Here is a 27,367-nt window from a genome sequence, read left to right on the forward strand (position 1 = left end):
CAGTTTGTTGGAATTCTGTATTCATTTTTTCAGCGTGATAATATCTAAGCACTGACAGGTAGAAGCAGTATCACCAGGAAATCATTCACTTGTTAGCATCGTGATTTTGGTTGTTTTTGAATCCATAACATTAGTGTGTTTCTTTACCAGAAACATTAGCAGTTCATATTATATTTGGATTTTAAATAGGATTTCATTTAAAAATAAACACAGATGCTTGTCAGAAATTCAGAGCTATTGAAATATGTTATTTAGTTTACCTAAAGATGTTGGGGTTCTTATTTAGTTGGCACAATCCAAGTATTAAGATTCTGAAGCTGCACTGGCAGATAGGAGGTCTACAATTAATTTAGAAAACCTGTTCACAGACGGCTGTTGTTTCAAGACACCCCACCAAGAGGCTCCAAGTGGGGCAAAACAGCTGAGCGTAGGCTTGAGGGAGTTGTATCAGATTTCTCCACACAGGTCACTGGCGCCAAAAGGGGGACCCGAGAAGCACGAGGACAAAGTGGCTCAACCCTAGGCTCTCCGACCCCGACCGAGTGACCCAGCGGACCTCTTATGCCGTCTGCCTGGGAGAAAAGGGGGACAGCTCGTACCACGGGAGCCAGTGTGCGGCGGGGAAACCACCTACTAGGACCAGGGGACGACATCAGGACGGACGTGGCCCTGGCAGACGTGGACTACTCGGAAGCAGCGGACTGGAGAAGGAGGACCCTGGAGACATCCTTACAGCAGACGACCCGGGAGGCATCATCAGCGGGCCGGAGAAGGAGGATCGGGAAGACATCTCTACAGCATCGACCCGGAAGCCGCCATCAGCGGGCCGGAGGACGAGGAGGAGGAAGACATCTCTCTAGCAGGCAGCCCAGAAGCTGCTGTCAGCGGATTTGGGGGGACAAAGACACGGCAAGCCAGGACGGCACAGGGAACTTGTCGAGGCAGCAGAGGAGTCTACTTCGCTCTGATCAGTTCCACCCGTGAAGGGCAAGCTGCATCTCCCCCTCCCTATTAGCTGTCCTTGTGGGCTATTCCTCCGGGGGGGGGGGCTGATGATTCTAGCACTCAGCTACCCCCTCATGGTTCCTTCACTGCCATGGAAAGTGGTGTTCTGTCTCCATGAAGGTTTCAAGTACTCTAAATACCAGCTTCGGATGGATTTACGGACACAGTAGAAAATAATGACAGTGGGTATATTTCAAAATGCCTTGTCTAAGTTTATCTCTGGAGAAGGAGATAAAAAGGGGGATTTGTAGAGTTATATTTGTATTTATTCATGTTAGCAAACTATGGATAAGCTTAAAATGAGAATAATTTGGGTAAAACTGTGAGCTGCATTTGGGGCCTGTTGACATGTGTTTTTGAGGACAAAGGAAGATGGGGGAAGGTGAGAGCATGTCCTGATTTGCATTCAACTTAGAACGAGCTACAGTGGTTGTGATGTTAAGAGAGGTCCCTTGGGTTTCTCTGGTGCTTATCAATAGTAGCAGTTAAGTGAATACTGTTCAAACAATACCTGTGTTTGTGTTTTATATTGATTTCTCTGTTTTATCCTTTCATAAATGTAAGGACTACAAATGGCTATAAACATTCTGGGCTGGTTGGAGTAAACAGGGTTTTATTGCTCTGTGGGGGAGGTGTAGGTATGCAGGCCTTGAGACCTTTTGTTGGAAAGTGAGCCTGTTTGGTTTCCTGCTGGCCAGCGTTGCGTCTCCCAATGAGATGACCTGAAAAGATGACCAGCTGACCTAACACCAAACCCCTCCTTCTTACTCTGGTATATATCCGGTGGATCCCTGGCGTTCGGCCTCTTCTTCACATGCTGCCCTCGGGTGAAAGTAGCTCTGCAGTATGCGGACTAGGGCAGGAGTAAGCCGGCATTACTCCTTAAGCATTACAATATAACTGTAATATATCATGTTGTATTGTAATGATTGTATTGCATTGTCATATTGCCATTAAAGTAGATTATTGTTAACGGTTACTTTGTAGATATGGATTCCTTCCTGTATTATAACCAGCTTCATAGGAACGCGCGGAGATTTGAAAAGCGGACCAGTTATCCCTCCAAATCTCTAACAACGCGCACCTAACTAGATAGGACACGGCTGGCTTGAGCGATCCACTTGATAACCAGCGTCGTAGTACAGTTTAGCGAGAGCGCGTATGTTTTGGATTAGGCCAACCGGCTAACTCAAACATATCCAGGTTAGGTTGAACCAGCTTCGTAGTACAGGCCTCTGGAGATCTGTGAAGGTAATCTTTCGACCCCTCAAAGGCTTTAAATGAGTTCATATTAGGCGCGACAACAGTGGTCAGCAAATTCAGACCACCGGTGAATTAGGAGCTTGTGGCATGCTGAGATAACACGGTGTCACAGATGGCAGATGGTGACAAAAACAGCTGCGAAAAAAAACAATAAGCAGTCACCAGACAAAAACAGGTTGCCCTTAGAGCTTAGACAAGGGCAACAAACCATTTCTACCATAAACATAGATGTGGCGTTTCACGTTCATTGTGTTAGTTATTGAAAATAAAATAAAACAAATCATCTGCGTGAGTGTTACAGGTGTGTAATAGATTGACAGGCCAAACAATTCAAGGAAAAGGTTCTATACACTATGAATCGAACTTTGCAACTACAGCATACATAACCTGAACAACGTTTTTACAGATAACATCAGAAAATCTAAATATCTCAGCATCCATTCATCTTGGTCAGTGTATGTTTTGGTCATTGGATTTTCTTTTCACAAATGGATATTAAAAAACAAAAAACTACTGGATATTTAATTTTCGTTTTAAAATTGAAAAACCAAAATTGAAATACAAGGCGTTTTTCTTTATCATGGTCAAAAAGGGATTTACCAAACTTAAAAACCGGGATGATTTTCATTTTCTAAAACCCCGTTTTTTCATATTCTGCTACCGGAAGTTACCTTACAAAATAAGAGCGCAGATGAAGACGGTCAATCCGTGTATCTACGGTCCATTTGTTTTCTCAACGAAAACAGCCAAGACACATATTGAGCCTAGAAAATGAATGTTATTAAGGGGTGTAAATATAATAGGCCTATGTCTAAAATGGACAACATTGTTAGGAGATTTCAACTATGCAGCAGTTCTGCAGTCTCTCAAGTTTGTTATTATTTTTTCTGCCATTAGTTCTTTGTGAGATCGATCCTGTTGGACTCAGTAGGCTAGTAGTGAAACTACTCCCACAAGTACTATGAAGTACTTACTGTGTACTTTTTGAGTAATCCTCTGTCAATGTCCCATCCTGAGAACAAGAATGCATGTTTCTCTGCTATTTTGAATGAGCGTTAAAACGCCTTTCTTCATGAGACTGATATTGTTGGACAGAGTATTTTAAGAGGATGGTAGACATGATATCAGCAATACTTCCAGTCAGTAGTCCGGCAGCAGCATTTTTACCCCTTGGAAAATCTTTAGAGTCTGGCCTGGACAGCTTTTCCCAACTCCTTCAGCACACTGACACACTCTGTCACTCTTGTTGGCCTCTTATGGGGCTGCTGTCTTTTAAATTATTATTTCTCTGCTCCTAGTTCAATCCTCTCAGATTCTTCCATCAGTCCCAGTCATTGCATGTCAGTCAATAGAGCAGCCTATCCACCTAAAAAAAAACGACCATATAGGCCGATTGTTCATGCCCTTATTACGACCCAGAGACACGTTTTAAAGTGTATGTTGTTTCTTACACGACCACTAGAGGTGCTCTAGTGGTCGTGTAAGAAACAACATGCTCCCGGCCCGTTCATTGCAAACGCTCCGGAGGGACGTTTATTCACAAATAACCCTCTCTGGAAAATCCTAAATTGTGGAATAGTTTGGCCATTAAAATGCTTTTTGATTCGATTTCTGGCGAGAAGTGTATATTGTACTCTAGTACTGTAATCCACGTCCAGTCGATGTGTAGGATCTATAGTTTGATAGATATTACGAAGATGATTTGAGGTCTCGCCAGGATACCGTGTATGCAGCTTCCATGTAAAGTTAGCGTGGGTGAAAACAGTTTTTCCGGTCTCGAAGTTTTCATAATAAAACCGGATATATTCCCCTCACTGTCAAATGATTACACAGTGATATCTGCATTACTCATCCACAAAAAAACATCAGTTTATCTTTGTTAATTACACAATATTGATTGGTTTAAATTGTGTACAATGCTTTTGTGTTTTTAACCTTCGATTCAGAGAAACAAATCGTTTTTTCGGAGTTTAGACACTACAGTTTCCGAAGACACTACACTACCCAGAATCCAGTGGTGGGCCGTCAGGGCCAGCAAGGCCTTCTCTGCTGGCCTAAACATCATCAGAATATAAATTTAATTTTGATATATTTTTTCCACAAATATGTATTAAATTATTCCCCATAGTCTATTCTTTTCATTTCATAGCTTTCCTCTTGGTTGCGCTGCTTCCAGCCTCAGAACAAGATTTGGAGGGCTGGCCTTTATGTTAGAGCTTTTATCCAATCATATTTCAGCCATAATGTGTTGCCAGGGTCCAATAAATCTGCCCTTAGGCCTTCAGAATCAACAGTGCGGGCGCCTGTAGCTTAAAGTGAACGGAAACAAAACTGTGGCGTTAACCAATCAGATTTTGAGTTGGCGACAACGGGCCAGCTAGCAGGCGTACGATGACGTCAGCACGTGCACGTCTTTTGATTGTGTTGTGGAAATAATTATCATAAGACGCCAATTAGTAACATACAGGACAAACCTTGATGTCTGTTTACCTTCTTTAAGGACACAGGCGGCTTAGCCAATAATGTTATTGTTCCCATTCTGTGACCGGTCAATACTGGGATACAGATGGTCTGTGTTGTGGGTACACTGGGACACTTCCTTCTCTGTATTTGTGGACTCCAAGGTAAAATCTTCGAGGTCATAAGTGTCCGAGGAAAGTAGCTCTGTGTTCCCACACTGTTTTGGCTATCTCCTCAAATATGTTGTTTACTCTCTGCGAAACCAGTTAGATGGGCTGGCAAGAGAGAGGCTCTCCAGAATTGACGTGGCAACTCTACCGTGAAGTCAGAACCTCTGACTCTTGGACTTGTGATGTGAATCCTCCGGCCGTTAACTCCAAATAAACCATCATGTGTTTGACATCAAAGCTACTGCTCTTCCCGTGTCTCCTTCCTGAGTCGGTGACTCCCACTGCATAGCTACACAGAAGTTTCCATTACAGATTGGCGTTGTCGGCAGGATGCCAACAGATCTTCAGATTGTGGTAAGTGTGATTTTCAAATCTACTTTGGACATTGCCTTATCAGAATCTGTGATTGACGGTATCCTAAAATTACCTGTGAAACTGATCGGCTGCGTTTCCTTTTGGTTAATGAACATTTGGGGATGATAAACCCAGGAGATCAGTGTCTGGGGACTCAGTCCTGGCTTATTTCCTCTGTGTATGCTGCTCGGGACGGAAGTGCCATACAGGCATACACAGCTCATGTTTAGAGATACCTTAAAGAAAGAGCATCAGTGAAGTGGAGCTTCTGTGTGAATTGAAAGCAATGTAAAAGATTTGTATTGGACAAATCGCCGGATTTTGAGGGTCTTAGTGGCTAAGCACAGCAGTTGAAAATAAGCAGCCAAAGATATTTGCTGCTATCACCTCTCTGTAAAAACACGGCTCCAGCTGCAGCCTTGCGTGTGTGTGTGTAAAAGAAACCTCACTGCGTGTGTGTGGGGCTGGAGCAGTGCAGGCTGAGAGGGAGAAAGTCACAGCTTATTGCCTATAGGCTTTAACTCACGGCACCACCGTCCTTCAAACGGGACGGTCTAAAAGCACTCGTTGTTTAGGACCGCTTTTCTCATGGTTAGACGGGCCAGCGCGAAGTGCGTGCATCACCCGATGTGCTACGGCTCTCTGGAGCAGGTGGCGGTCAGGAGTGCATACATAAAATTATAGGCTAATTGATCAGAGGTGTGTAGTGGCAAGCAAGCATAGGCAAACTGTGTTTCACCTTGAGGTGAACTCGATGGCGAGTAGATATAGGCTGGTCGTACGGACTACAGTCAACTGAGCTGTTGTTTGGAGAGAAAGGGCAGGGAAAAGTCTGTGGGCTCCGATCGGGGGGGCACAGCGCCACTAGAAACAAATAGCCTAGTGGTTGTCGCAAGAGGATAAGCTAGTTATCACTCTTGGACGGCTTTCAGGCACCGATAAATAACTTGTATACAAGGGTGAGGCGTGAGCAGACGCCGCACTGGAGAGAATTCCCCACCCCCTCTAAGATCTCTCTAAAATCCGGACTAAATTGAGCTGGATGAGCTTTGCTGTCGCGCTGGTGTTTATTAGGAGTTCATGTTTTGTTTGTCTGATTGTTTGTATGGGGGGTCTATATTGGTTTGTCCCGCCGTCTTGTGTATGTTTTGTAACAACTAATAATGAATCAGTCCATAGACAGGGTAAAATGAACTAAACTGTAGTTATCTCACCAAAAGTAAATGACCTGAGAAAAATAAAAAGTGTTTTTATGTCCTGCCTCTGAGTGCAGGGGAACATGTAAACAAGAAGCACACTGTTCAGGGTGAGCGCTGTAGGTGTAAGAAGAAAATAAGATTATATTGCTTTAAGAATCCATTCTTAAATGGTATTGCTGGTATGTTAAGATATCTTTGTGACCTTGTATAAACCCTATGCCCGTCCTGCGCCCCGAGACCCTCAGAGACCTGCCTGAGGAGATCAGAGTTGCAAAATCTGGTTTTAGGTCAATGTTGTATTATTTGTTTCATTTATTCTTAATCTATGTATTGTATAGTAATAATGAATAAAAACGTAATGTATTGAACACATTCCGAAACAAAGCAGATAAGCAGAACTAGACTCAGACATAATACTAATTGTTGTTGAAACCTTTTGCGCTGTTGCAGCAAAATGGAAACTGTGTTAATTATTCTGTTCCAACTGGCCACTGGAATCAGGGAATTAATATAAGTTGAAGTTCAATTACAGTTTTAAAAATAGTTTAACATTATTTATTAAACTGCTTGAAAATATTTCTAGTATCAACCAATTGGTCTCCAGAGACAATACTAAAATTAAAATAGTTGTTAAACTACTGACAAGTTTTCTGAAAGCGAGCTTATGAACAACAGAGTAAAGGTCGCTGGTTAAGCCAGGATCAATATATTTGTTGAAGTTTTTATTGTGTGTATAATAAATGTGTTAAATTAATTGAGCAATTCTTTAAAAGTATAATGTTGCAATTTCTTTAAAATAAGTAATTACAGTTACAATATAGGTGTTGTTTTCCAGGGGCCTCTCTTTCACAGGCACTTTGAATCATAACACTTCCAAGTCCTACAGAGATCAGTATCACTTTGTGTTGCAAGCCAAATCCAGGGGTTCTACTCGAGCCCAATTTTAAATACCATAAAGAAAAGTATTGAACCCAGCTCGAGCTAAATGTGAAATGTATTTAATTAATGTGCAAGTGTTTTGATTTATTTAAAATGTTCCAGTCTAGCTTCCTTCGAGTTTAGTATAAACAACAGATTGGTTCTCATAACATTCTCACTGCTGTACTGTCCCAAATGTTTTAAACCTTGGGCAGACAAGCACACACACACACACACTTTGGATGAGTAATCACTTCATCCAAATTGTAAATTGTTGCCTTCTTTAAAGTTATTAGTAATTCAAGATTAATTATTAAATTAAATTAGGTACATAACAATAAACAAAATAACTTTGACTTGATCATTTTGTTCACAACATTAGACCTTGTCCTCTAATCTCTACTAGAATAAGATAAGTGTGCATGTTTGGGTGTGGAACACTCCTGTAATGTACCTAATCTTGTTATCCTTTTCATTACAGAGCTGGGGAAATGGTGTATTGCTTAGATTCGGATCCGTGCAAAGTCCAATTATGACTTTAGTTATAATGTTAATTTGATTTCAACCCATAAGTAATTATTTAGATTAACTCAACATTTCACATGATGATGGATTAGTGCTCCACATTTTTCCCACTAATTTGTTGTGCAATTAGGCCAATGGTAAAGAGAGACATTGATGACCTTGTGTCCCTTTTGTTGGTACGTGGTTCCATTCTGTCTATGGCCTTGGACGGCTTCACTAAGAATCACCCAGTTCTGACACAGTTCTGAGTGCAGTCACAGAGATGCTATGGCTGCTCTACATGAAATGACATTAATGGTCTGGTCTGAGAATGGACACCATTACCTGCTTCCAGAGACAATGCCGCTCCTCAGACTGAACAATACTGTCTCACGTGGGCCACTCCCCCCACCAAGCCATGAACTGAAAGAACACCTGGAAGCCTCCCGGTCACACCAGCACCAACCCTTGGGTCAGTCAGATGGGACTAACGGCTTAACTTAGGGCATTTGGTTCAGAAATATGACTCTCGTTACCGCAGAGTGGGTTGTTTTTTTAAGGCTATTCATACTGCTATGCAGAGGATGCCTGTAGGTTGGCAAGCTGTTAAAAGCCCCTACTATTTTTTAAAATAGGCCTAAATGTCAGGGGCCTCTGAATGTCTAGTTCTACATGTATTCACATTATATGGACAATGTTTCCACCTGGTGAAACTAAAGGCTGCACGGTACTCAGGCTACAATACGACCATTCTGTTCTGCTCTAACGATTCAATTGATAGATTCTACATCAAAACAATTAGCTTTTATTGTTTCCAATGATAACGTCATTTTAAGAGAAGGAATGCAAACCAGTTTTCAAATGTAAGGCTTTGAATGTGTTTGACATTTCTCAGTAAAAACACCCTCAGACACCCAATATCATTCATGCTATGCCATCAGTAGTGACTCAGATGTTAAGGGGGATGAAGCTTTTCCTCCCAAATCAGATATGCTTTGTTGTTTTTCAACAAAGGTATACAGTTCCTGCATAATATATGTTTCTCACAATTGTTTGTTTTTTTGTAAGCTGCACACAGGTGATACTGAGTCTTCTCGAGTAATAGATTACACCATGCTTAAATAGACTCCTAAGTTATTATTTCATATGTGACATATGTAAGAAAAGGGAGGGAAGAGTCAATTATATTGAGTAATTGATTTTATATTGGAACATTTATTTCTCAAACCTATGTTTTATGGAAGAGGAAAATATTTCTGATAAACTAATCTTTTATCAAACGGTAAATGGTGAATTAATATAACATTTAGAATCATTGAGAAGGGGTTATATCCACAGGGACTAGCTCACTTTTAAATTACAATAACATTTCTCGACTTTGGACTGATGAGTATATGATTCTTGCATGTTAAATGACTAACACAAACCTTACATTTATGCATGTGCATGTCTCAGGAAGGCTCCCAAATAATTCTGAGGGGCCTATCCTATTTTTGTATTTAAATGATAATGTGCTAATCCATTACCTTGAGTTGTCTGCACTCAGGAAAACATCCCTATCAAGTGTTAACCCAATAACTACAGTAGGACAGCTCTGAAGGCCAAGGGTCAGAGAGAGAGAGCTACGTGGGTCCACGCCAGCCACTGCAAGGTCCTAGTCACCAACAGAAGTAGATGACAACAAGTGATGTGTCCTAATCACCAACAAAAGTAGATGACAACAAGTGATGTGTCCTAATCACCAACTTGCACCACACTTGCACTACATACACCAAAACACACTACACACAAGGTATCACGAGCGAGTGCCAGCTGAGCGGTTCCATATGCTCTCTGGTTCCTCGTTTGTGTTACCGGTGTGCGGAGTCTGACTGTCCGTGTCACAAAATCGACCGAAGGAATACACACACACACCCCATGGAGCATTCCCACCTCGTGATGATGGCTCGCCTGGGAAAACGACAACGCAACCGTGAGCAATACAACTGGCCTGGCCCAGTGATGTGGGGTTTAGCTCGCCACAAGATTACGTTTGGTTGTGCGGCGACAAGCTCTATCAAGTTCTGGCTCCCCTCTGGATAGGTACATGCACTCTAGTGGATTTGAATCCAGCAATCAGGCTTAACAACACTACTCTTTAATGTATTATCCATGCACAGAAAGACCTACAATGATGTTTCAAGTACTGGATTAATTTCAGTTTTGGCCCAAAACAAATATTTATAATATTTCATATAACAATTATGTAGCATATTTGATCCTCAAATTAGAGAAGTATAATTTAAAGAAATTGATATTCTCAACATTAGATAAACACAGAAGAATCCTTTCCAAGTACCATAAGTAGCTCAGGTAAGTATGGCTAATAGGAATACTTGATAGACTTAATTTGGTACAGATCAGTGGTAGCATTTACAAATGTAATAATTCAAGGTTTAAAAATGTTTAATCCTTCCTTTCCAGGTTTTTACAAAAGTCTTTGAATATTTGCCTAACTTTTCCTTTTCAGATTTTGAACAATGTACTTGACTAAAATGAATGTATTGATTTCACTAAGTGCCTTACTCTTGACTAAAGCGTATTTAAGTAAACGTAAAAGTAATCCTAAAATTGAGGACACTGCACTTTTGCAGATTACAGATTGATCAAATCACCAGTGTGAATTCTATACTCTAACTGTACATTTGTAGCTGGATCTCTTACGATCCTGAGTTTTAACATGCTTTTGACTAGTGATTGCCTTGAAGTAAATCTTTAAAGCGGCAAGCTGGTTTTGATTTGATAGTTTGATGAATGAAATTAACTAATGGTAAATGATCAAATATATTAGTTTAAAAACAAATATTTAGCCATTGTGCACCTGTGTTTTATGTGTGTTCATTATTATGCTTTTGACAAAAGATGATCAAACACTGATGAGAGATGATTTTTTCTATTATGATTGGCTGTATCAATCATTGTGATTGAATGTTTCAATCTTATTCTACTTTGTGATGTAATTAATGTAAGGTGAGACCACACTCGAATCTGGAGACGCCTATTGAGTTAATTATTGACCAAATTATTATTAGACTAATGTTTTTAGGTTATCATAAATGATAAAAAGAGAGGACTGTTGTGGAAATAATTATCATAAGACGCCAATTAGTAACATACAGGACAAACCTTGATGTCTGTTTACCTTCTTTAAGGACACAGGCGGCTTAGCCAATAATGTTATTGTTCCCATTCTGTGACCGGTCAATACTGGGATACAGATGGTCTGTGTTGTGGGTACACTGGGACACTTCCTTCTCTGTATTTGTGGACTCCAAGGTAAAATCTTCGAGGTCATAAGTGTCCGAGGAAAGTAGCTCTGTGTTCCCACACTGTTTTGGCTATCTCCTCAAATATGTTGTTTACTCTCTGCGAAACCAGTTAGATGGGCTGGCAAGAGAGAGGCTCTCCAGAATTGACGTGGCAACTCTACCGTGAAGTCAGAACCTCTGACTCTTGGACTTGTGATGTGAATCCTCCGGCCGTTAACTCCAAATAAACCATCATGTGTTTGACATCAAAGCTACTGCTCTTCCCGTGTCTCCTTCCTGAGTCGGTGACTCCCACTGCATAGCTACACAGAAGTTTCCACTACAGATTGGATACGCACTATTGAGAGGCAGAGCTATGTAGAGCTAGCAAACTGAACTTGAATTTGAACGAGCTAATTTGTGTAGATTTCTACAAGCTGTTTTTTTTCAACCCACAATGGCTGAAGGAGAAGAGATCGATTTGGTCGCAGATATAATTACAACGCCATTTTCAAGACGAACTTTTCAAGAAAAGCTAGACATTGTGAGAAGAGAACGGCCAACCCCGACGCCAGCGAGCCTATCACAGCGGGGAAAAGGGTTTGTCCGCCACTTTCAAATCACTAACTACGAGCGGTACCCCTGGCTCACAGCCTCCGAGAGGCACTGCAAATTGTACTGCTGGGAATGCCTGCTATTTGCAAATGATCGATTTGGTGTTTGGAGCCACACTGGATTTGCAAACTTGAGTTGTCTAACCAAGGCAGCAACGAGACACCAAAGCACGGCTGGGCACTTACAAGCAATGGTGCTTTTGAAAACCTTTGGGGACACCCGAGTGGATCTACAGCTCAACGAACAAGTGCGACGGGAAACGGAGCTCCACAACGAAAGGGTGAACAAAAATAGGGAAATATTGAAAAGACTGATTGATTGTGTCCTGTTTTTGGGTAAACAGGAACTTTCATTTAGGGGACATGATGAAAGCGCCGAGTCCAGAAACAGAGGAAACTACGTGGAGCTTCTTTCTTTGCTTGCTGAGAACAACACAGACTTGCATTACCACCTGTCCACAAACAATAATTCAGGTAGGACTGTGTCGGACATCACTGAAGGCCTAGGTGTCAAATGCACGGCCCGCCACTGCCAGAATCCCCAGCTGCCACTTGGGACTACAACATCCGCCTTGCTTTACAAACCCCGTGATTAGTCAACAAGCCCTGTGATTGGATGTTGGAGTGGAAGTGCGACAAGTTTACGCTGAGCGTCAAACAGCTCTTTGAAATGGAATGGAACCACGGCAGACTTTCCAAAACTGGAATTTTGGAAATTCCCCCCCCCCCCCCAGAACTACACATGCTGGCTATTGTGTGTTTCGCAACATGTTCTATGGCCAGGGTTGGGTTGTAACGGAATACATGTAACGGCGTTACGTAATCAGAATACAAAAATCAAGTAACTGTATTCAGCTCGCGTTACATTTGAAAAACGAGTAATCTGATTACAGTTACTTTCGTAAACCTGAAGTGAATACATTTTGGATTACTTATTGGAATTATTGGTGGAACGATTTCCTCACAACATTTAATATTCATTACTAAAGGTACAGCCGAATCATCACAGCCCACAAAACCTATTACCGCCGCAGATGGACCAAAAAAGCGTTTGAAAAAAAATCGCGGGTCCGCTCAGTGAAACAATAACAGCGAAACATGGAGGAACACAAGTCTGCGTTTAAATCGCGTGTGAGTGGTTAAAACACATCAGCCTGCGGTCGCTCTTTCTTTAGCCTTACTAATGATTATTTCTGAAGGTAAACACAGTGAAGGCGGTGCGTGAAAGGCACTGCGTGCTCGTCTTCTCAGAGGCTGAGTTAACCCTCCCGCTGCCTCCTGGTGCTGCAGAGATTTCATGAAGTGAAGGAGGTGTTCCTTCTATAAAACAGCTGCGGGCAGCAGATACTGTGAGAGTCACGGACATGAATTCATAGATCAAGGCAGACTGGTGCACACTCTCCTGTTTTGCCAATCCGGTGCTTAAACAAATATAGCTCTACACCCCTGGCCGTAATGTCCTTAAAATGAAGTCCGAGTTTGACATTTTAATTCATGTCCTGCCAACACTGGCAGGACAGAAGGCGACACGCCCGTTCTAAGCCGTGTCCCTCACTCCTCACATCCCAAGCTGCATCCTCAAAAAGTTTATTATGTTGTTACATCGTTTCAGATGTTATGTTTCAGTTGTGCTCTTGATACGCCATTAAAACAGTAAAAACACGTTCAGTTTCCTTTTGCTTTTTGCGTCTCCTGTTCACCAAAACATACTCATCTGTGATGGAAAAAGAAAGTTATCCAAAAGTAATCTAAAAGTAATCTGATTACGTTACTTTTTTTAAACACGTAACTGTAACTGTATTCGGATTACTTTCAGAGCCATGTAATCAGTAATCAGTAACTGATTACATTTACAAAGTAACCCTCCCAACCCTGTCTATGGCACGTCTCTTTATAAGACGTTTTCGTATTTCCCACAATTAGAGCCAGTATTAAGGCGAGACACGGCAGGCAAACACATCGTTTTTCAAGTACTGGTCAATTTTGAGTTTTTGTGCTATTTTGATTCTATAACATGTTTTCTTTCAGGCTTTTGGAAGGAAAACGTACAAAATACACATTTAAGTGTTTATTTTACTATAGTTTGTCTATTTGCGTCTGTAGATTTCTCCTAAATTCACCAAAAGTTAGCATTCTAACCTAACAAAGTACCGCGACCGCTGTGTGCACCATGTCAACAGAGATATCGTTGGAAAGCTGTGTCTCTCCTAGGGTTGGGTATCGTTTGAATTTCCACGATTCTGATTCCGATTCTACTTTTCGATTCCGGTTCTTAACGGTTCTCAATTCCGATTCTTTGAGGGGCAGGGTAAAAAAATGATACATGCTTCTTCCACCAAAAACATTACATTTATTTGAGAAACTTTTACACAAGTTAGTTTACAGTAATATTCACATTAATCAGTCTGTTTATATTCACTGCTATGTAACTGTAACCTGAGAACCACTGAAGCTACAACAGTGCAACAGTCCAACTTTTAAAGAACCCCCCCCCCCCCCCCCCCCATTTAAAAACAGTTCTTGTTGAGAAAAACAAGCATATCTGCCTTCTCAGGCATACCGGGAAGAAATGTTTGAACATTTTAAAGTAAAATGCTTCAATCTGGTGCACTTTAAGCAGAATTACTAGAGACTAGATCTAGGGCGTACAACTCTAAACACCCATATGAAAAAGATCGGTTTACATTTAAATAATTAAATAAGTATGTGAACATAACCAATAACCTACCATAGCCAATAACAAATACATGTAACATATTTTATTTTTGTTGTTCATTCATATCTTATTTTACTATTTTATTTATGCATATTTGTTTATCTCTCCAGTTTAAAACGATATGTCTGGTTTACTGTCCTATAGTATACATTGGAATGATTTCAAACCTGTTTTACCCCAATAATTATAAAGGAGTGCCTTGGAAATATGTGTTTACATAAATTGTGATCAAAACGTTTGAGACCCACTGAGATAACTTAGACTAAAGTGAACTATCTAAACACTCAGAGTCCTTTACCTCACTGAGCTGTAGTTATCAGCCTCTCAGTCTGACTGGAGAGGACTCTCCCTCCACATCATTGTAGAATCATCTTCTTCTTCCGTTAGAGCAGCTAGCACCAGATGCTAATAACTACAACGCGTACCGGTGCACCCTCCCTCCCTCTCTCCCTCGCTCGCTCCCACGCACACTCGCACTTTGGCTGTGAGCTGCGGGTGCCAGATAAGCCAACATCCCCCATTTTCATCACTTACAGCACCCATCGTACAGGGCAAATGAAAAGTATAACCGGGATGAAAAGGGTTTTACATTTACTGAATTATGAATGTTGTTACATCAAGGCCGAAAATTAGAATGAGCACCAACGGTCAAAACATTTTGTTTTCCTCCCAGAGCTGTCAGCGCAGTGCCTCCACAGATCTGGCGCCCGAGGCGAACATCTATAACGCCAGTGCGACGGGCCGGCCCTGGTCTCAGGTTACGCTATAGGAAGTGTAGGTACAACCAGAGCCGTTTCTTCCTATATGCGGACTATGCGGGGGCATAGGGCCCCCGCGGCTACTAGGGGGCCCCCAAGCTGAACGTTTTTTTTTTTTTTATTCATCCAAAAAACAAAAAAAGTTTAATTCATACAAACAAAGATGAACAAAATTAGTAGAAGCGGGAGAGCTGAAGCATAGCTTGTGGAAAGTAGCCCTCCCGTGCATCATCCTAATACAGCGGCATTATTGCGTCAAAAACGTATAGAAATGAAGGAGTACAAAGAAATAAAGAAAATAGGAGAAAAAATGTAATAAAAGTTAGGGCAGGAAAACAATAAATGCATATATATTTATATACGAAAACTAGATATAGGGTCATTTTTGGCACATGTCAATAGCAGTTTCAACTATATTTTTTTGGAAATTAAAATACTATATATAAATATATACATAGGTACTTGGCAAATGAATAATAATAATAATATATGCATAATTGCATATAAATATTGTGAACACTTATTTTCAAGTGACTTTTTTACATTCATATGTTCACGCTGTGGTTTGGAACTGCTTTTGAATGTTATTAGGCATTTCCTTATGGAAAATGTTGTGCATAATCAGTACTGTTTTAAGCTGTACTATGTCAACACATTTTAATCGATTGAGTTTTTTTTAAATATGGGAGTTGTGTGTTCATATTTACCAACACCACAGGCTATTCATAATACTTTTTTTTGGGATGTTATTATTTTTTGTAGATTTGTTGAGTACGTGTCTCCCCATATTTCGGAGCAGTAGTAAAGGTAAGGGAGAAATAGACTGTTATAAAGAGTATATTTTCTTCAAGAATGTTCTTAGTATGATACAAAATACCTATTGTTTTTGACAGTTTAGTCTGTACATAATTGATTATGGTGCTTCCAATTGAGTTTTTCGTCAACAAGCAGTCCTAAAAATGTACATGCACCAACTTTTTCTATCTCTGTATTGCAAATCCGTATAATGCAGTCATTTCTACTCTCAGACTTTGTATTGAATAATGTAATTTGTTTTGGCCACATTAAGGGATCATTTATTAACTGCAAACCAGTTACATAGTATTTTTAATTCTGCATTCACAATTTTAACAAGATCGCCAAGATTATGATGGGAGCAGAGAATTCAAAGTTCAGGTTCAGCCTCAATATATTTGGGGAGAATTAAAATGAGCCGTCTTTATTTGTAGACAGCCAAGCCCCCCTTCTGTGTTCGCAGTGGCGTTTCTATATGTACAAAAAGTGGTGGGGCACAAAAAACTTAGATGTCTATATATAAGCTTCTGCAGTGAGGTGCATGGCTGGTGAGGCACTGGCACTGACTCTTCAGGTTTACAAATATTATATTTTGACCTAAATCTAATATTATTTTCAAAAGCTTTTTGGTCTGATGCTTCGATTAATTTTAAACAGACAGTTCAACAAAAGGATACCCAACATTTTTAATGTTATCATTTAAATATTGAATTGTTCTCTCTTAGGAAGATCCCATTTTCAATAAAATTGCGGTCTTACCTTGACTTGAAGATGAAATCCATTTGCCTATCCTTCTGGACAAAAATCTCTATTACTTTTTTGTAAAAGTCCTCCTTATCTTCTTGTAGTTTCAAAAGTCTATCATAAATCTAATCGATAGATTTATGATTAGAAAATTATAAAAAATAGGGTAGACATGTGGATATTATCCGGCTGAACAAAACGTGCATTTATCTAACAGGTACGTTTCCCACAGATATTATTTTGAGCTATTTTCTAAAATCCCATGGAGAAATCTCATTGCTTTTTTGTGGAGGGAAGCCATGCGCAGCTTACTTCCTGGTTTTAGGACGCGTCTCTCTCCTCCTCTTCACACACCACACTTTTCGCGGCACACGTACTTACAGCCAATCAGCTCTGAATTATGTGAGATGACATATGGTGGGGATGGCAGCTCAGTGCCCCTATGGTCATTATTTTTTTGCCACACACATTAAATAGGACAATACTCTGAGCATGCGCAATGTAGTTGTTATAGTCACCGTTCACTTAGACAGTGAGAGGGAGGGGCATGATCGGGTTTTGTCCCACATGGCTCTAAACAGCTCAATAGGCACACACTGTAGACACTAATTAGAAGAACACAGACTAAAACAGCAATGTACAGACAAATCAGATGATTAAACATGATCTTAAAATATATTTTATATATTTTGTTATTTATTTTTTGCATTTTTTTGTAATCATTATTTGTAATACTTTCTGCTGACACTGCTTACAGCCCAACGATCACTCATTGGCTGACAGCCAATGAGTGACGTCTGAGGAAGATGAACAATGTAAATTAAACATTGTTGAGAAAATGCTGCATCTCTTGCATTTATTGACATAGAGGAGCCTTATTGTTTACCTTTTTAATATCATTTTTTGTCATTTTCAATTGCTTGGTTTTCGTGAAATTAGCCTGTTTTCCTATTAAAGTGTAACAGATTGATGCATCTCCACAGATCATCTTAAAGGTTTCGGAATCCCCCCCATTGTAGTTAAATAAACTGTCAAAACTAGGGCCCCCAAACAGCATCTTGCATAGGCTAGAAACGGCCCTGGGTACAACCATAGATATATATAAACCTATGATATAAACACGTGTTTATATCATGGTTTATATATATCTATGGGTAAAACGCGTACATTTACCGCCCCGCCGCAGTCATACAGTAGGCTACGGAGAGCGAGAAACATTTCCTCAGGCATCGAAAAGCGGAACCGAAATTCACATGTCTAAATGATGCCGTTGGAATCAAAATGTTGGAACCAGTTCTCGGTACGAAACCCTTGTCTCTCCTGCACAATCTCATCGGATCAAAAATATGGTCATTTTCTTTGTATCAGCAACCAATGGTGAAAGTACAAAGGGGTTTTAAACCAAGAAAGGAAATCTCATTGGCTGGTGTCAACTTCTGACAACGTGATTCGTTCACATGCGTCACGTGGTGTGCTAAAACACTTCCTGGTTAGCTTTCCGCTAGAAATTGAAATCTCAAAATGGCAAAAGAACGGCGAAAACAACGTTCACAGAGAAGACGACAACAATTGTCACTTGCACGAAGCAAGATTATACAAAAAACAAATGACCCCGAACATGAAATACCTTCACGGAGTGCGTCGTTGCGCAAGCTGTCATCCAAAGAACAGGAGGGTTTAGCTAGCGCCTCACTGCAATCTTTAAAATGAGTTTTTTCTCCAGTCTGAGTTCGAAATTTCAGCTTCAGTAGCACGTAGATACACCAAACCTTCCAGTTATATTCCTATCAATATTATGAAGGCTTTTACAGAAGGGTTTGTTCATATATAATTCATAGCCTGAATTATACAACATTGTATACCTAAAAACATGGCGAAAATTGATATCTTAGGGCTGTTGACAGTATTTTCTGATTTATGGAGATAATAAAAAGAGATATCCAATATCCCTTCTGTAAAAGCCATAGATACTAATATGACTACAAAATGAAACAAGAATTCCTGGCTTTATCCAAAGTTCAGATTTCGATTCCTGAAATGTGTTAAAATATGCGCATATTTAATGAGATGGATAATTTGCATATTTAAACATGCTATTTCAGAAAGCTTGTAATACAAAAAACAATTGCCTTATTGTACGTAATTAACTGGATACATTTCTAGCTGATACCTTTAAGTTAAAAAAATTACCCTATTCACCTGGGGTGTCTCGCCTTAAACGGTGTACACCCTGGAGGTTTAGGAGATACCAAACACAGTGGTGTTATCAAATTTAAAACATATAATTAATAAATGGGTGAATTAATATACCCACATGCCAGCTAAGGTCAGAAGAGCTTTGTTTAACAGCTGGTCTTATGTCTGTGACCCCTCCTGTTGTTCATTGATAAGCCTGAAATATGCACTTTTCAAGGTTCAGAGGCAAACTTTGCAAATATGGCAGTAGCCATCAATCATCTTAAGATAAGATAAGATATACTTTATTGATCCCAAGTTGGGAAATATTTTTGTTACAGCAGCATACTACTTTGTTCTACTCCACTACAATTCAGAGGTTAACCTGGTATTTTTACTCCACTACATTTATTTGAGTTACTTTGCAGATTCTGATTAATGATGAGAAATATAAACAACCCTTAAATCAGACTTTAGTTACACCTGAGTCAAATTCAGGGAAGGTGATTGTCAAGTGCCAAAATAAACTATACAATATATTGGACGTTAAGTACTTTGTCAGACTTCATATTTATCTGTGGATAACCCCAACGTTTTGTTCTTATTCAAAAGAAGACCTTAACTTAAAGTATTCTTTAATGTTTAAATAAAGCCTTATTAGTTTGTCTGTTTTGCACATCCTCCTGTTAATATCTTTGGACGTCCTGCACTAAACTGTTTTATTGTAGAGATCACTACAGTATCTTCTTGATTTTTTCTATTCTATATTTCTATCATGCCTTCTACTTTGCCCCTATTGTGTATGGCTACTCTTAATATTTAAATGTTTTCATCAAATAAAACGTATTCAACAACAAAATGCAATAACGTGCTTTAACCACTAGGTGGTGCGGGTTAAAAAACCAGTGGTGTGAATAACTGCTGAATACACATACTATACAGAGATGCTGTATGAGAAACCAATGTGAGTTTGGAAAATTACACAATTTAAATCTATTCTAGTAGACCTCAACAATGGAATTATGATCAGTAGAAATGGTCATGACATGGGACCTTTAAGTCCAACAAAAGACATATAGGATGGTAGCACACATTGCTAGATGTAATGATAATGACTACATTCTGAAGATGATGATAATGATGAAGACCCTAACCTAACCCTAACTCATCCAGAATACCAAATCAGAGCTAGGGACGTCAAGTTGCCCCCTGGCTCAGCCTTTGATCCCTACCTTTATTTTGATCTCAACTTCACATCAGTAAAGTTTTATATATCAGATCTTGAATTGTTCCAATGTTATTCAAGAGACACATTCTCTCCCCAGACAGATAAACACATCCTGCCTCACAAGGAAAAAACATTAGCGGTATATTGTTTTCTAAGAGCGTTAACCCTAACCCTAAATTAAGAAAAAATAACAAACACTGATAACATATAAAGTCTTGCTTTCTTTTTTAAAAGTATTTCCGGACTCCCACAATAGCACTATTTCAAGGTAGCCTGACGGTAAACAAACTATTACTGCATCATTATAGTGTTTTTAAGTCTTTCCACTGCTGTTAAAACAAGGTCACTGCAGAACTGAACCCAATTACAGCAGACACATAAATAAAACCACTTTTACTAACGTTGAGTGCATTCCTTACAGAGAAAGCACTACATGTACTGAAACTTCAAGGATAACACAAAGAAGCCATGACTAATCACAACACTTTGACCTTAAAGCAAGAGCAGTTTACATGTTGACATTTAAATCATGCATGTCCACAGTACAGAACAGGTGGAAAAGGCATGATGAACTCATTCCTATTCATTTCTGGAAACTATAATACCATAATAGATCAGTAGGACACACAGAGCTGTGGTTAAACGATCCGGACCCTTTGAAACAGAAAGGCACTTCATCAAGTGAAAATACTGATAAATCCAAAGCTTTGGGAATCCTTAATGTCTTCAAACCACTTGAGCCACAACAATTATATTTCATTGGCCTAGGTACAAAACCGAAACTAAAGATCCTGGAGACAGAACGTGTTTCCTATGTTTGCTTGATAAATGACCTAATCAATAAAACTATTGTTGTAGATAAATTATCTGTCAAATAAATAATTGATTAATAGTCTAAGCCAGGGGTCGGCAACCCGCGGCCCATGGGCCCTTTAAGCCCTCTGCTCTGGCTCCCTTGAGCTTAGACAAAAATAAGAAGGAAATAAAATAAAAGTATTTATAGGACTATTTATATTTTGTTGCATGGTTGAAAATGTTTCGTATTTTGAGGTGATACTGTGACACATAAATAAAAAACAAAACGGTTTTAATTAGGTCAACTAAAAAATGCGTCACATCCTGCTACGGTCCCGCGCGAGCGCCTTTCTTGGAGGCGAATAACCTGAACCCCGGCTCGATGAGCGAACTATGGATAAATCAAAGAAAAGTACCGGAGGAACACAGGATTTAATTCTGTGTGGACAGAGTTATATACTTTCACAGCAAACGATGCTGGTTTACCGGTATGTTTGATATGTAGAGAGAACAGTGGCGAGCCGTCAGGGCCCTCTAGGCCCTCTGTGAGGGCCTAAGATATTCTAAAAAATAATATTTGAAAACATTAAAAAAAAAACATTTTTTTTAATATTTTGTTGTTGTTACATTTTTCATTAGTTTTACCAAAATAACTTGATTTAATTGTATTTAAAAATAATATTTCCAAAGAAATAAATCCTTCGAATCTGCCTGTTCAGTTTCTGTTGGAATGTGAAGGGTTAAATGCCGTCTCTGCGAGTTATGTGAAGGCGGGAGAGCTTGTTGGTCCCTCTCTACATTCACAGAGGGCCAGCTATAGTAACTCAACGAGAGAGTAATGTCAAATGACATCAATTGACCAATCATATCTTCCCTCTAAATGGGCGGGCTTTATTTTCGCGGACTTTATGACAAGTTCCGCCCGCTGTGAGGTCTATGCAAGTGGTGCAGTGACGCGTCCTAAAACCCGGAAGTAAGCTTCGCTCGGATTCCCTCAACAGTAAAGCAATGTGATTTCTCCATAGGATTTTGGAAAATAGCTCGAAATAAGGTCTGTGGAAAACGAACCTGTTAGATAAATGCACGTTTTGTTCAGCCGGATAATATCCACATGTCTACCCTACTTTTATTATTTTCGAATCATAAATCTTTTAAATGACAGATTTATGATCGATAGATTTATAATTAGCATAAGTTCGTTCATGATGGCTCACTTCAGTGATAGTGATTACATCGTTGCGAAATTATTAACCGAGTCATTTTCAAGATTGAGTTCCAATGATAAACTGGAGTGGCAAAGGATCAGCTGCATGACCCCGCCATCAAGTGCTTCATCCAAAAGGACAGGAGGATGGACTTTGACTGATCATCAAAGGTAGGCCTGAGTAATTTCAATGTGGGCCGCCGCGCCGACTTAATTCATTTGTAATTGTAACTTGGCTGTGGGAGCCCTGTCATGATCGGTGTTTATATAAATGGTGTTGTTTTGTGTGGTAGAGGGTTGCTGTCATTGATGCGTTTTGCTCTCCGGGCCGCTGTTTTGATATTCCGCTGAAATATACGCTGTGACGTAATATGTCTTTCTTTTTTTTCGAGGGAAGGGGGGTCAGAGGGCCTAGGTATAAAAGTCACGGCTCGCCACTGGGAGAGAAGTTGTCAACGGTGGTGCAGCCTTTACGTATCGAGGAACAACACGGGAGAGGAAGCCAGCTGACGATCTTCAGTCATAATTCAATGGGGTATGTAATTTATTTCAGAAAACACTTTTTGTTATATTCCATGGAATGCTCTTAACGTCCCGATAACAATGAATATATTAAATGCTTTGACAATAAATACATACACAAATTAATCTCTGGAAGCCGTAGCGCTGTAAAAAGCACGACCAATCATCTGAGCCGGCCCGGCTAAAGTAACTGGATGGCCTACCTGCCTGTCAGCCTTCCATCTGTGCACAAACTTATCTCGTGCCCTCATTGGTCATGTTCGTGTGTGTTGGAGGAGGGGCTCTGTAAGAAAGTCTGAAGGAAGAGGCATATTTTTTCCGGTTGTGTACTTTCAAATTCTAGCGCACTCGAGCTGGTTTCTCCATTCTTATTTAACTCTTTTTAGGGTGCAGCTATATGTTTTATTTATTTCAAAGTGGGCCCATTTTAATAATATTTTCTTTCCCTTCAAATGTGCAGAGGATTCCCCAAGTGCTGGGTTTAATTTATTTTAAAGTAGGCCTGTGTATTATTTTTAATTCTCCTTATAAGAGTTCTTTGTTTCTTATTAGAGGTTAACAGTTTTATATCATGTAATAAATAGCCTAATAAATGCAAAAAAACTGTAGTTGTTGTCTGATATAACAATAAAAAAACTATGAAAATATGTTTTGCGGCTCCAGACAAAAACATTTTTTGGAAAAAGGAGCAAAATGGCTCTTTTGGTCAAAAAGGTTGCAGACCCCTGGTCTAAGCACTACAATTCTAACATGTTGCACTTCCCAATTAAAGGGGCCATCATTTAAAGACTTCCGTGACAGTGACACAAATATATGTTGAGAAAACGCACCAGCCCTGACTTAAATACCACCATTTACAAGTAGGACGATATGCCCCGTTCAAGGTACACTGGCAAATTGGCATGCTGTAACTTTGCATCAGAAGGAAAACACGCAGGACTATTAAACCAAGAGAAAGGTGAGCTTTCTTTAATGGTATGGATGTGAGTGCAAAAACATATAAAAAAACTAAACGGTAACATGGCAATCACATATCTCCAATAAGCTGTATTTCTTAAGGATGCATGACAACTTTTCCCTGCTTCTTGTTCTTAAATCTTACATAGAGTAAAAGGCTTCTACACTGGAAACAATAGGAACTGGAATGGGATGTGCACGGCCCAGGACAGAAAGACACTGCAGCAGGTGATGAAAACTAGCCTGAACATCTTTGGTAACATCTCCTGAGCATGAGTGTTATAGGTTAGAAGAGGTGCCTGGACAGTGACAATATAAAAGAAAACACCCACCAAGTAGACCCCAGGGCCTGGGAGACTTCAGAACTCATCCTCTACAAAAAATAAATCGGACTATAATCGCAAATATACTATACAATGAAAATACACTCTCCATGTTTGCCTAAAAAGACAAATACATGCCATGACATCACAGATTCAAGTGTGGCCACATTAGAATAATTCTTTAAGAGGTTCCACAGAGAGAAACACAAACATGTTTTCTTGAGTTAAATAATGCACAATCTGCCAAAATGGCCAGGTCAGAAAATGAGGGCATAGTTAAAACCCAGACAAGAAGATTATCTTTTGTCCAACCTATAAACTTTACATTAAGTCAGAAGGCAGGTGTTATGGTCATTCTGGGATTGTATTGACACCTGGCGATGTTATCACGTAGTGAGGCAGAGGATGTCTCTGTCCACTCGTGAGGATCTGTGTAAACTCGGGGATCCTTAGTCAATACTGTTTGTCGCTGCAGCACACACAAACACACACACAAACACAAAACACACACACCACAAACACACACAACACAAACACACACACCACACACCACACACACACAACACACACACACACACACACACACACACACACACACCACACACACACACACACACACACACACACACACACACACACACACACACACACACACACACACACACACACACACACACACACACACACACACACACACACACACACACACACACACACACACACACACACACACACACACACACACACACACACACATCACTTCAGGGGACATTACATTGACTTACATGCATTTCCTGGAGACTTATCCTAACCTTAACTATAACCAACACATGCCTAACCCTTACCCTAACCCTAACCTAAACCTAACCAAGTCTTCACCCTAAAATGAATTATTCCCCTCATGGGGACCTCCAATTTGTCCCCATAAGGGAGGCGAGTCCCCACACGTGACTGTGTAAACAGATTTAGGTCCCCACAAGTATAGTAATGCTAGGCCATGCACACACACACACACACACACACGAGATACTAAAAAAACACCAATGTAAAAACCTAGCAGTTTCATCTAGCAAGTCATTATTGAGATTGATTTATTAGCAAACTGCTGAATACCACTCTTGCGTATATGGTGCGCAGGTGTGTGAAATAACACCAAGTTTGACAAAAAAACACCTGTCCTTGTAATTTAAATAATAAGGGGGAAATAATGGATCAATAAGACATGCTTGAACCTTCTGTTACAGCAATTTAGGATTAAATGAGTTTCCGGTGTGATGGACTGTGCAGCAGAAACGCAGCCAAAGGCAATTCATCAAACCAGGACTGTGAAACGCTGTTGAGACGGAGAGAGTGTCCCACTGAAGTCCCCCTCTCCACACACTCCTCCAGCTGCAGCAACAGTCTCTTTCTCTCGTCTCTCCCATGCTGATTCTTACCCGTACTGCTGGCTGTACTCGGCAGGATACTGCAGCACAGCAGGCTCCCTCACCGGACTCTCCATCACCCCCGCCCCGTCCCTCAGGTATGGGTTGCCCGGTAAGTCTCCGTTTACCTCCGAGGGGGTTCCTGGGGGCATGCCGGTGAGCTCCACCGCCTGAGGCTCGGGCTCTGTTACCCCCTCCTCCATCAGGCTCTCAGATGCAGCGGCACACTGTGTCCACAAACCCCCGGCTGCCTCCTCACTTTGGGATCGTCCCAGAGCAGCGGCATCGGTTCCCACAAACCCCGTTGTTAATATTTGAGCAGTGAGAGCAGCAGGTACGATCTTCTCCAGCTCCACTCCTTGGCTCCCACCCTCCCTTCAGCTCTGTGACTGCCCCCTTTTGCTCTCTCTCTCACTCACTCCTCTCCAGTGCAAACATTCCTATGGAGAGGCAGAATGGAGCTCATTAGTGAGTCCCAATGACAGACTCAGCCCCACGAAACACACAGGGAGAGGCTAGAGGAGACACTGAGAGAGAAAAGGAGAGACATGCAAACAAATACGAAATGACAGAAAAATAATGGAGAGAGAAAGAGGCAATAATGACAGATAGGATGCGGGTGACACACATGTATTTCTGTGGATTGTGCTCACAGTGCGCTGCGCAACAGCATGCGCCACCGTGTGGAGCAGGAGCGCGCGTTGGAGGCTGCGCAACGGGAGGGTGGAGATGGAGATGGGGTGGCTGGCTGGCATTCCAGCAGTGAGAGCGCGACTGAGCCCATTCACAGGTCGAGTACATCACATCGATCCCAACCACACACACGCTTCCTGTGAGCTGCTCGTCATCAGTGTGACGGAAACTAAATGAATGCAACAGTTCGCCTCATCACGTACAGTCGTTAGTGCATTTCTGTATTCCAATTAAAATACATTCTGCTCAGATTGTATGTGGCTTTATACATTTCAAATCTTGATCATTTGTCTGAAAACGTAAATTAGGGACAATTTAATGATTTATCTCCAAGCAGGGCAGCGTTCCATATCCAATTACAGAACTTTATCAAACATGGATCACTCGATGTTTCAAAAAGTAAAAGTAAAATATTAATGAGACTTATTTTAAACCGTATTCCTCGCACATACACCTTCACTGCTGCAGATATTAACATGGTGTTCCTCTGAGCGGTCACCCACAGGTCATGATCCTAACAACAGGTGTGTGCCTGCGGGGAGCACTCGTGTGATTAAATGCGGACAGAAAAATACACAAATAAGATTTAATAATGATCTGCAGTTATTAATTACCCTTAATTAGGCTGATTTATGATGTCATTTTCCAACTCACCTTTGTGGGGTCCAGTTTAGAGGGTCTGGACTCCTCGGTCAGCCTCGGGGATCCATCGGAGTTGATCTTGTGTTTTTTTAATAATAAATGATTCCATTATTTTGGGAAGGCACTGCAGTCATTTTCTCAAACCATACAAATGCTCACACAGGTTGGTTTGAGTTATTTTCTTCTGAAATGTAGTCCTGCAGCATTCAGTCGAGTTGCACTTTTCGCCAAACTCTAAATTCCATCTCATCCCACGTCGTAACGGAAACTCTGCCGCACGGTTCCCTCGTCCCTTGGAAGAGGCGGAGAGGTGGGTGTTTTTCATCTGCTGGTGGACAGTCCGGAGAGATATACACGGTTGTAACGGAATACATGTAGCGGCGTTACGTAATCAGAATACAAAAATCAAGTGTATTCAGCTGGCGTTACATTTGAAAAACGAGTAATCTGATTACAGTTACTTTCGTAAACCTGAAGTGAATACATTTTGGAATACTTATTGGAATTATTGGTGGAAAATGTAATATTCATTACCGGCAGAACTGTGTGCACTGCACGGCGCTGCAGCATGTCTGTGAGCGAGAGAGATGCAGCGCGTCTGTGAGGCCCCGCCCCCG

At 40.6% G+C, this 27,367-nt stretch overlaps 1 protein-coding gene across 1 annotated transcript in view; it reads right to left on the minus strand.

Annotated features, from left to right (window-relative positions):
• The window catches only part of LOC117555642 (calcium-binding protein 8), a 205,643-nt gene extending 178,565 nt beyond the window's left edge, over positions 1-27,078 (minus strand). The window contains exons 1-2 of the mRNA XM_034230579.1: positions 26,763-27,078; positions 25,428-25,855 (exon numbers count right to left, since the gene is read on the minus strand). Coding sequence (XP_034086470.1) covers positions 25,428-25,618 — 191 coding nt within the window. The 5' untranslated portion in view covers positions 25,619-25,855; positions 26,763-27,078. The remainder of the gene's footprint in view (positions 1-25,427; positions 25,856-26,762) is intronic.
• Between the last annotated feature and the right edge of the window lie 289 nt (positions 27,079-27,367).

The sequence above is a fragment of the Gymnodraco acuticeps genome, unplaced genomic scaffold, assembly GCF_902827175.1.
Source record: "Gymnodraco acuticeps unplaced genomic scaffold, fGymAcu1.1, whole genome shotgun sequence".
In the NCBI taxonomy this organism is placed as follows: Eukaryota; Metazoa; Chordata; class Actinopteri; order Perciformes; family Bathydraconidae; genus Gymnodraco; species Gymnodraco acuticeps.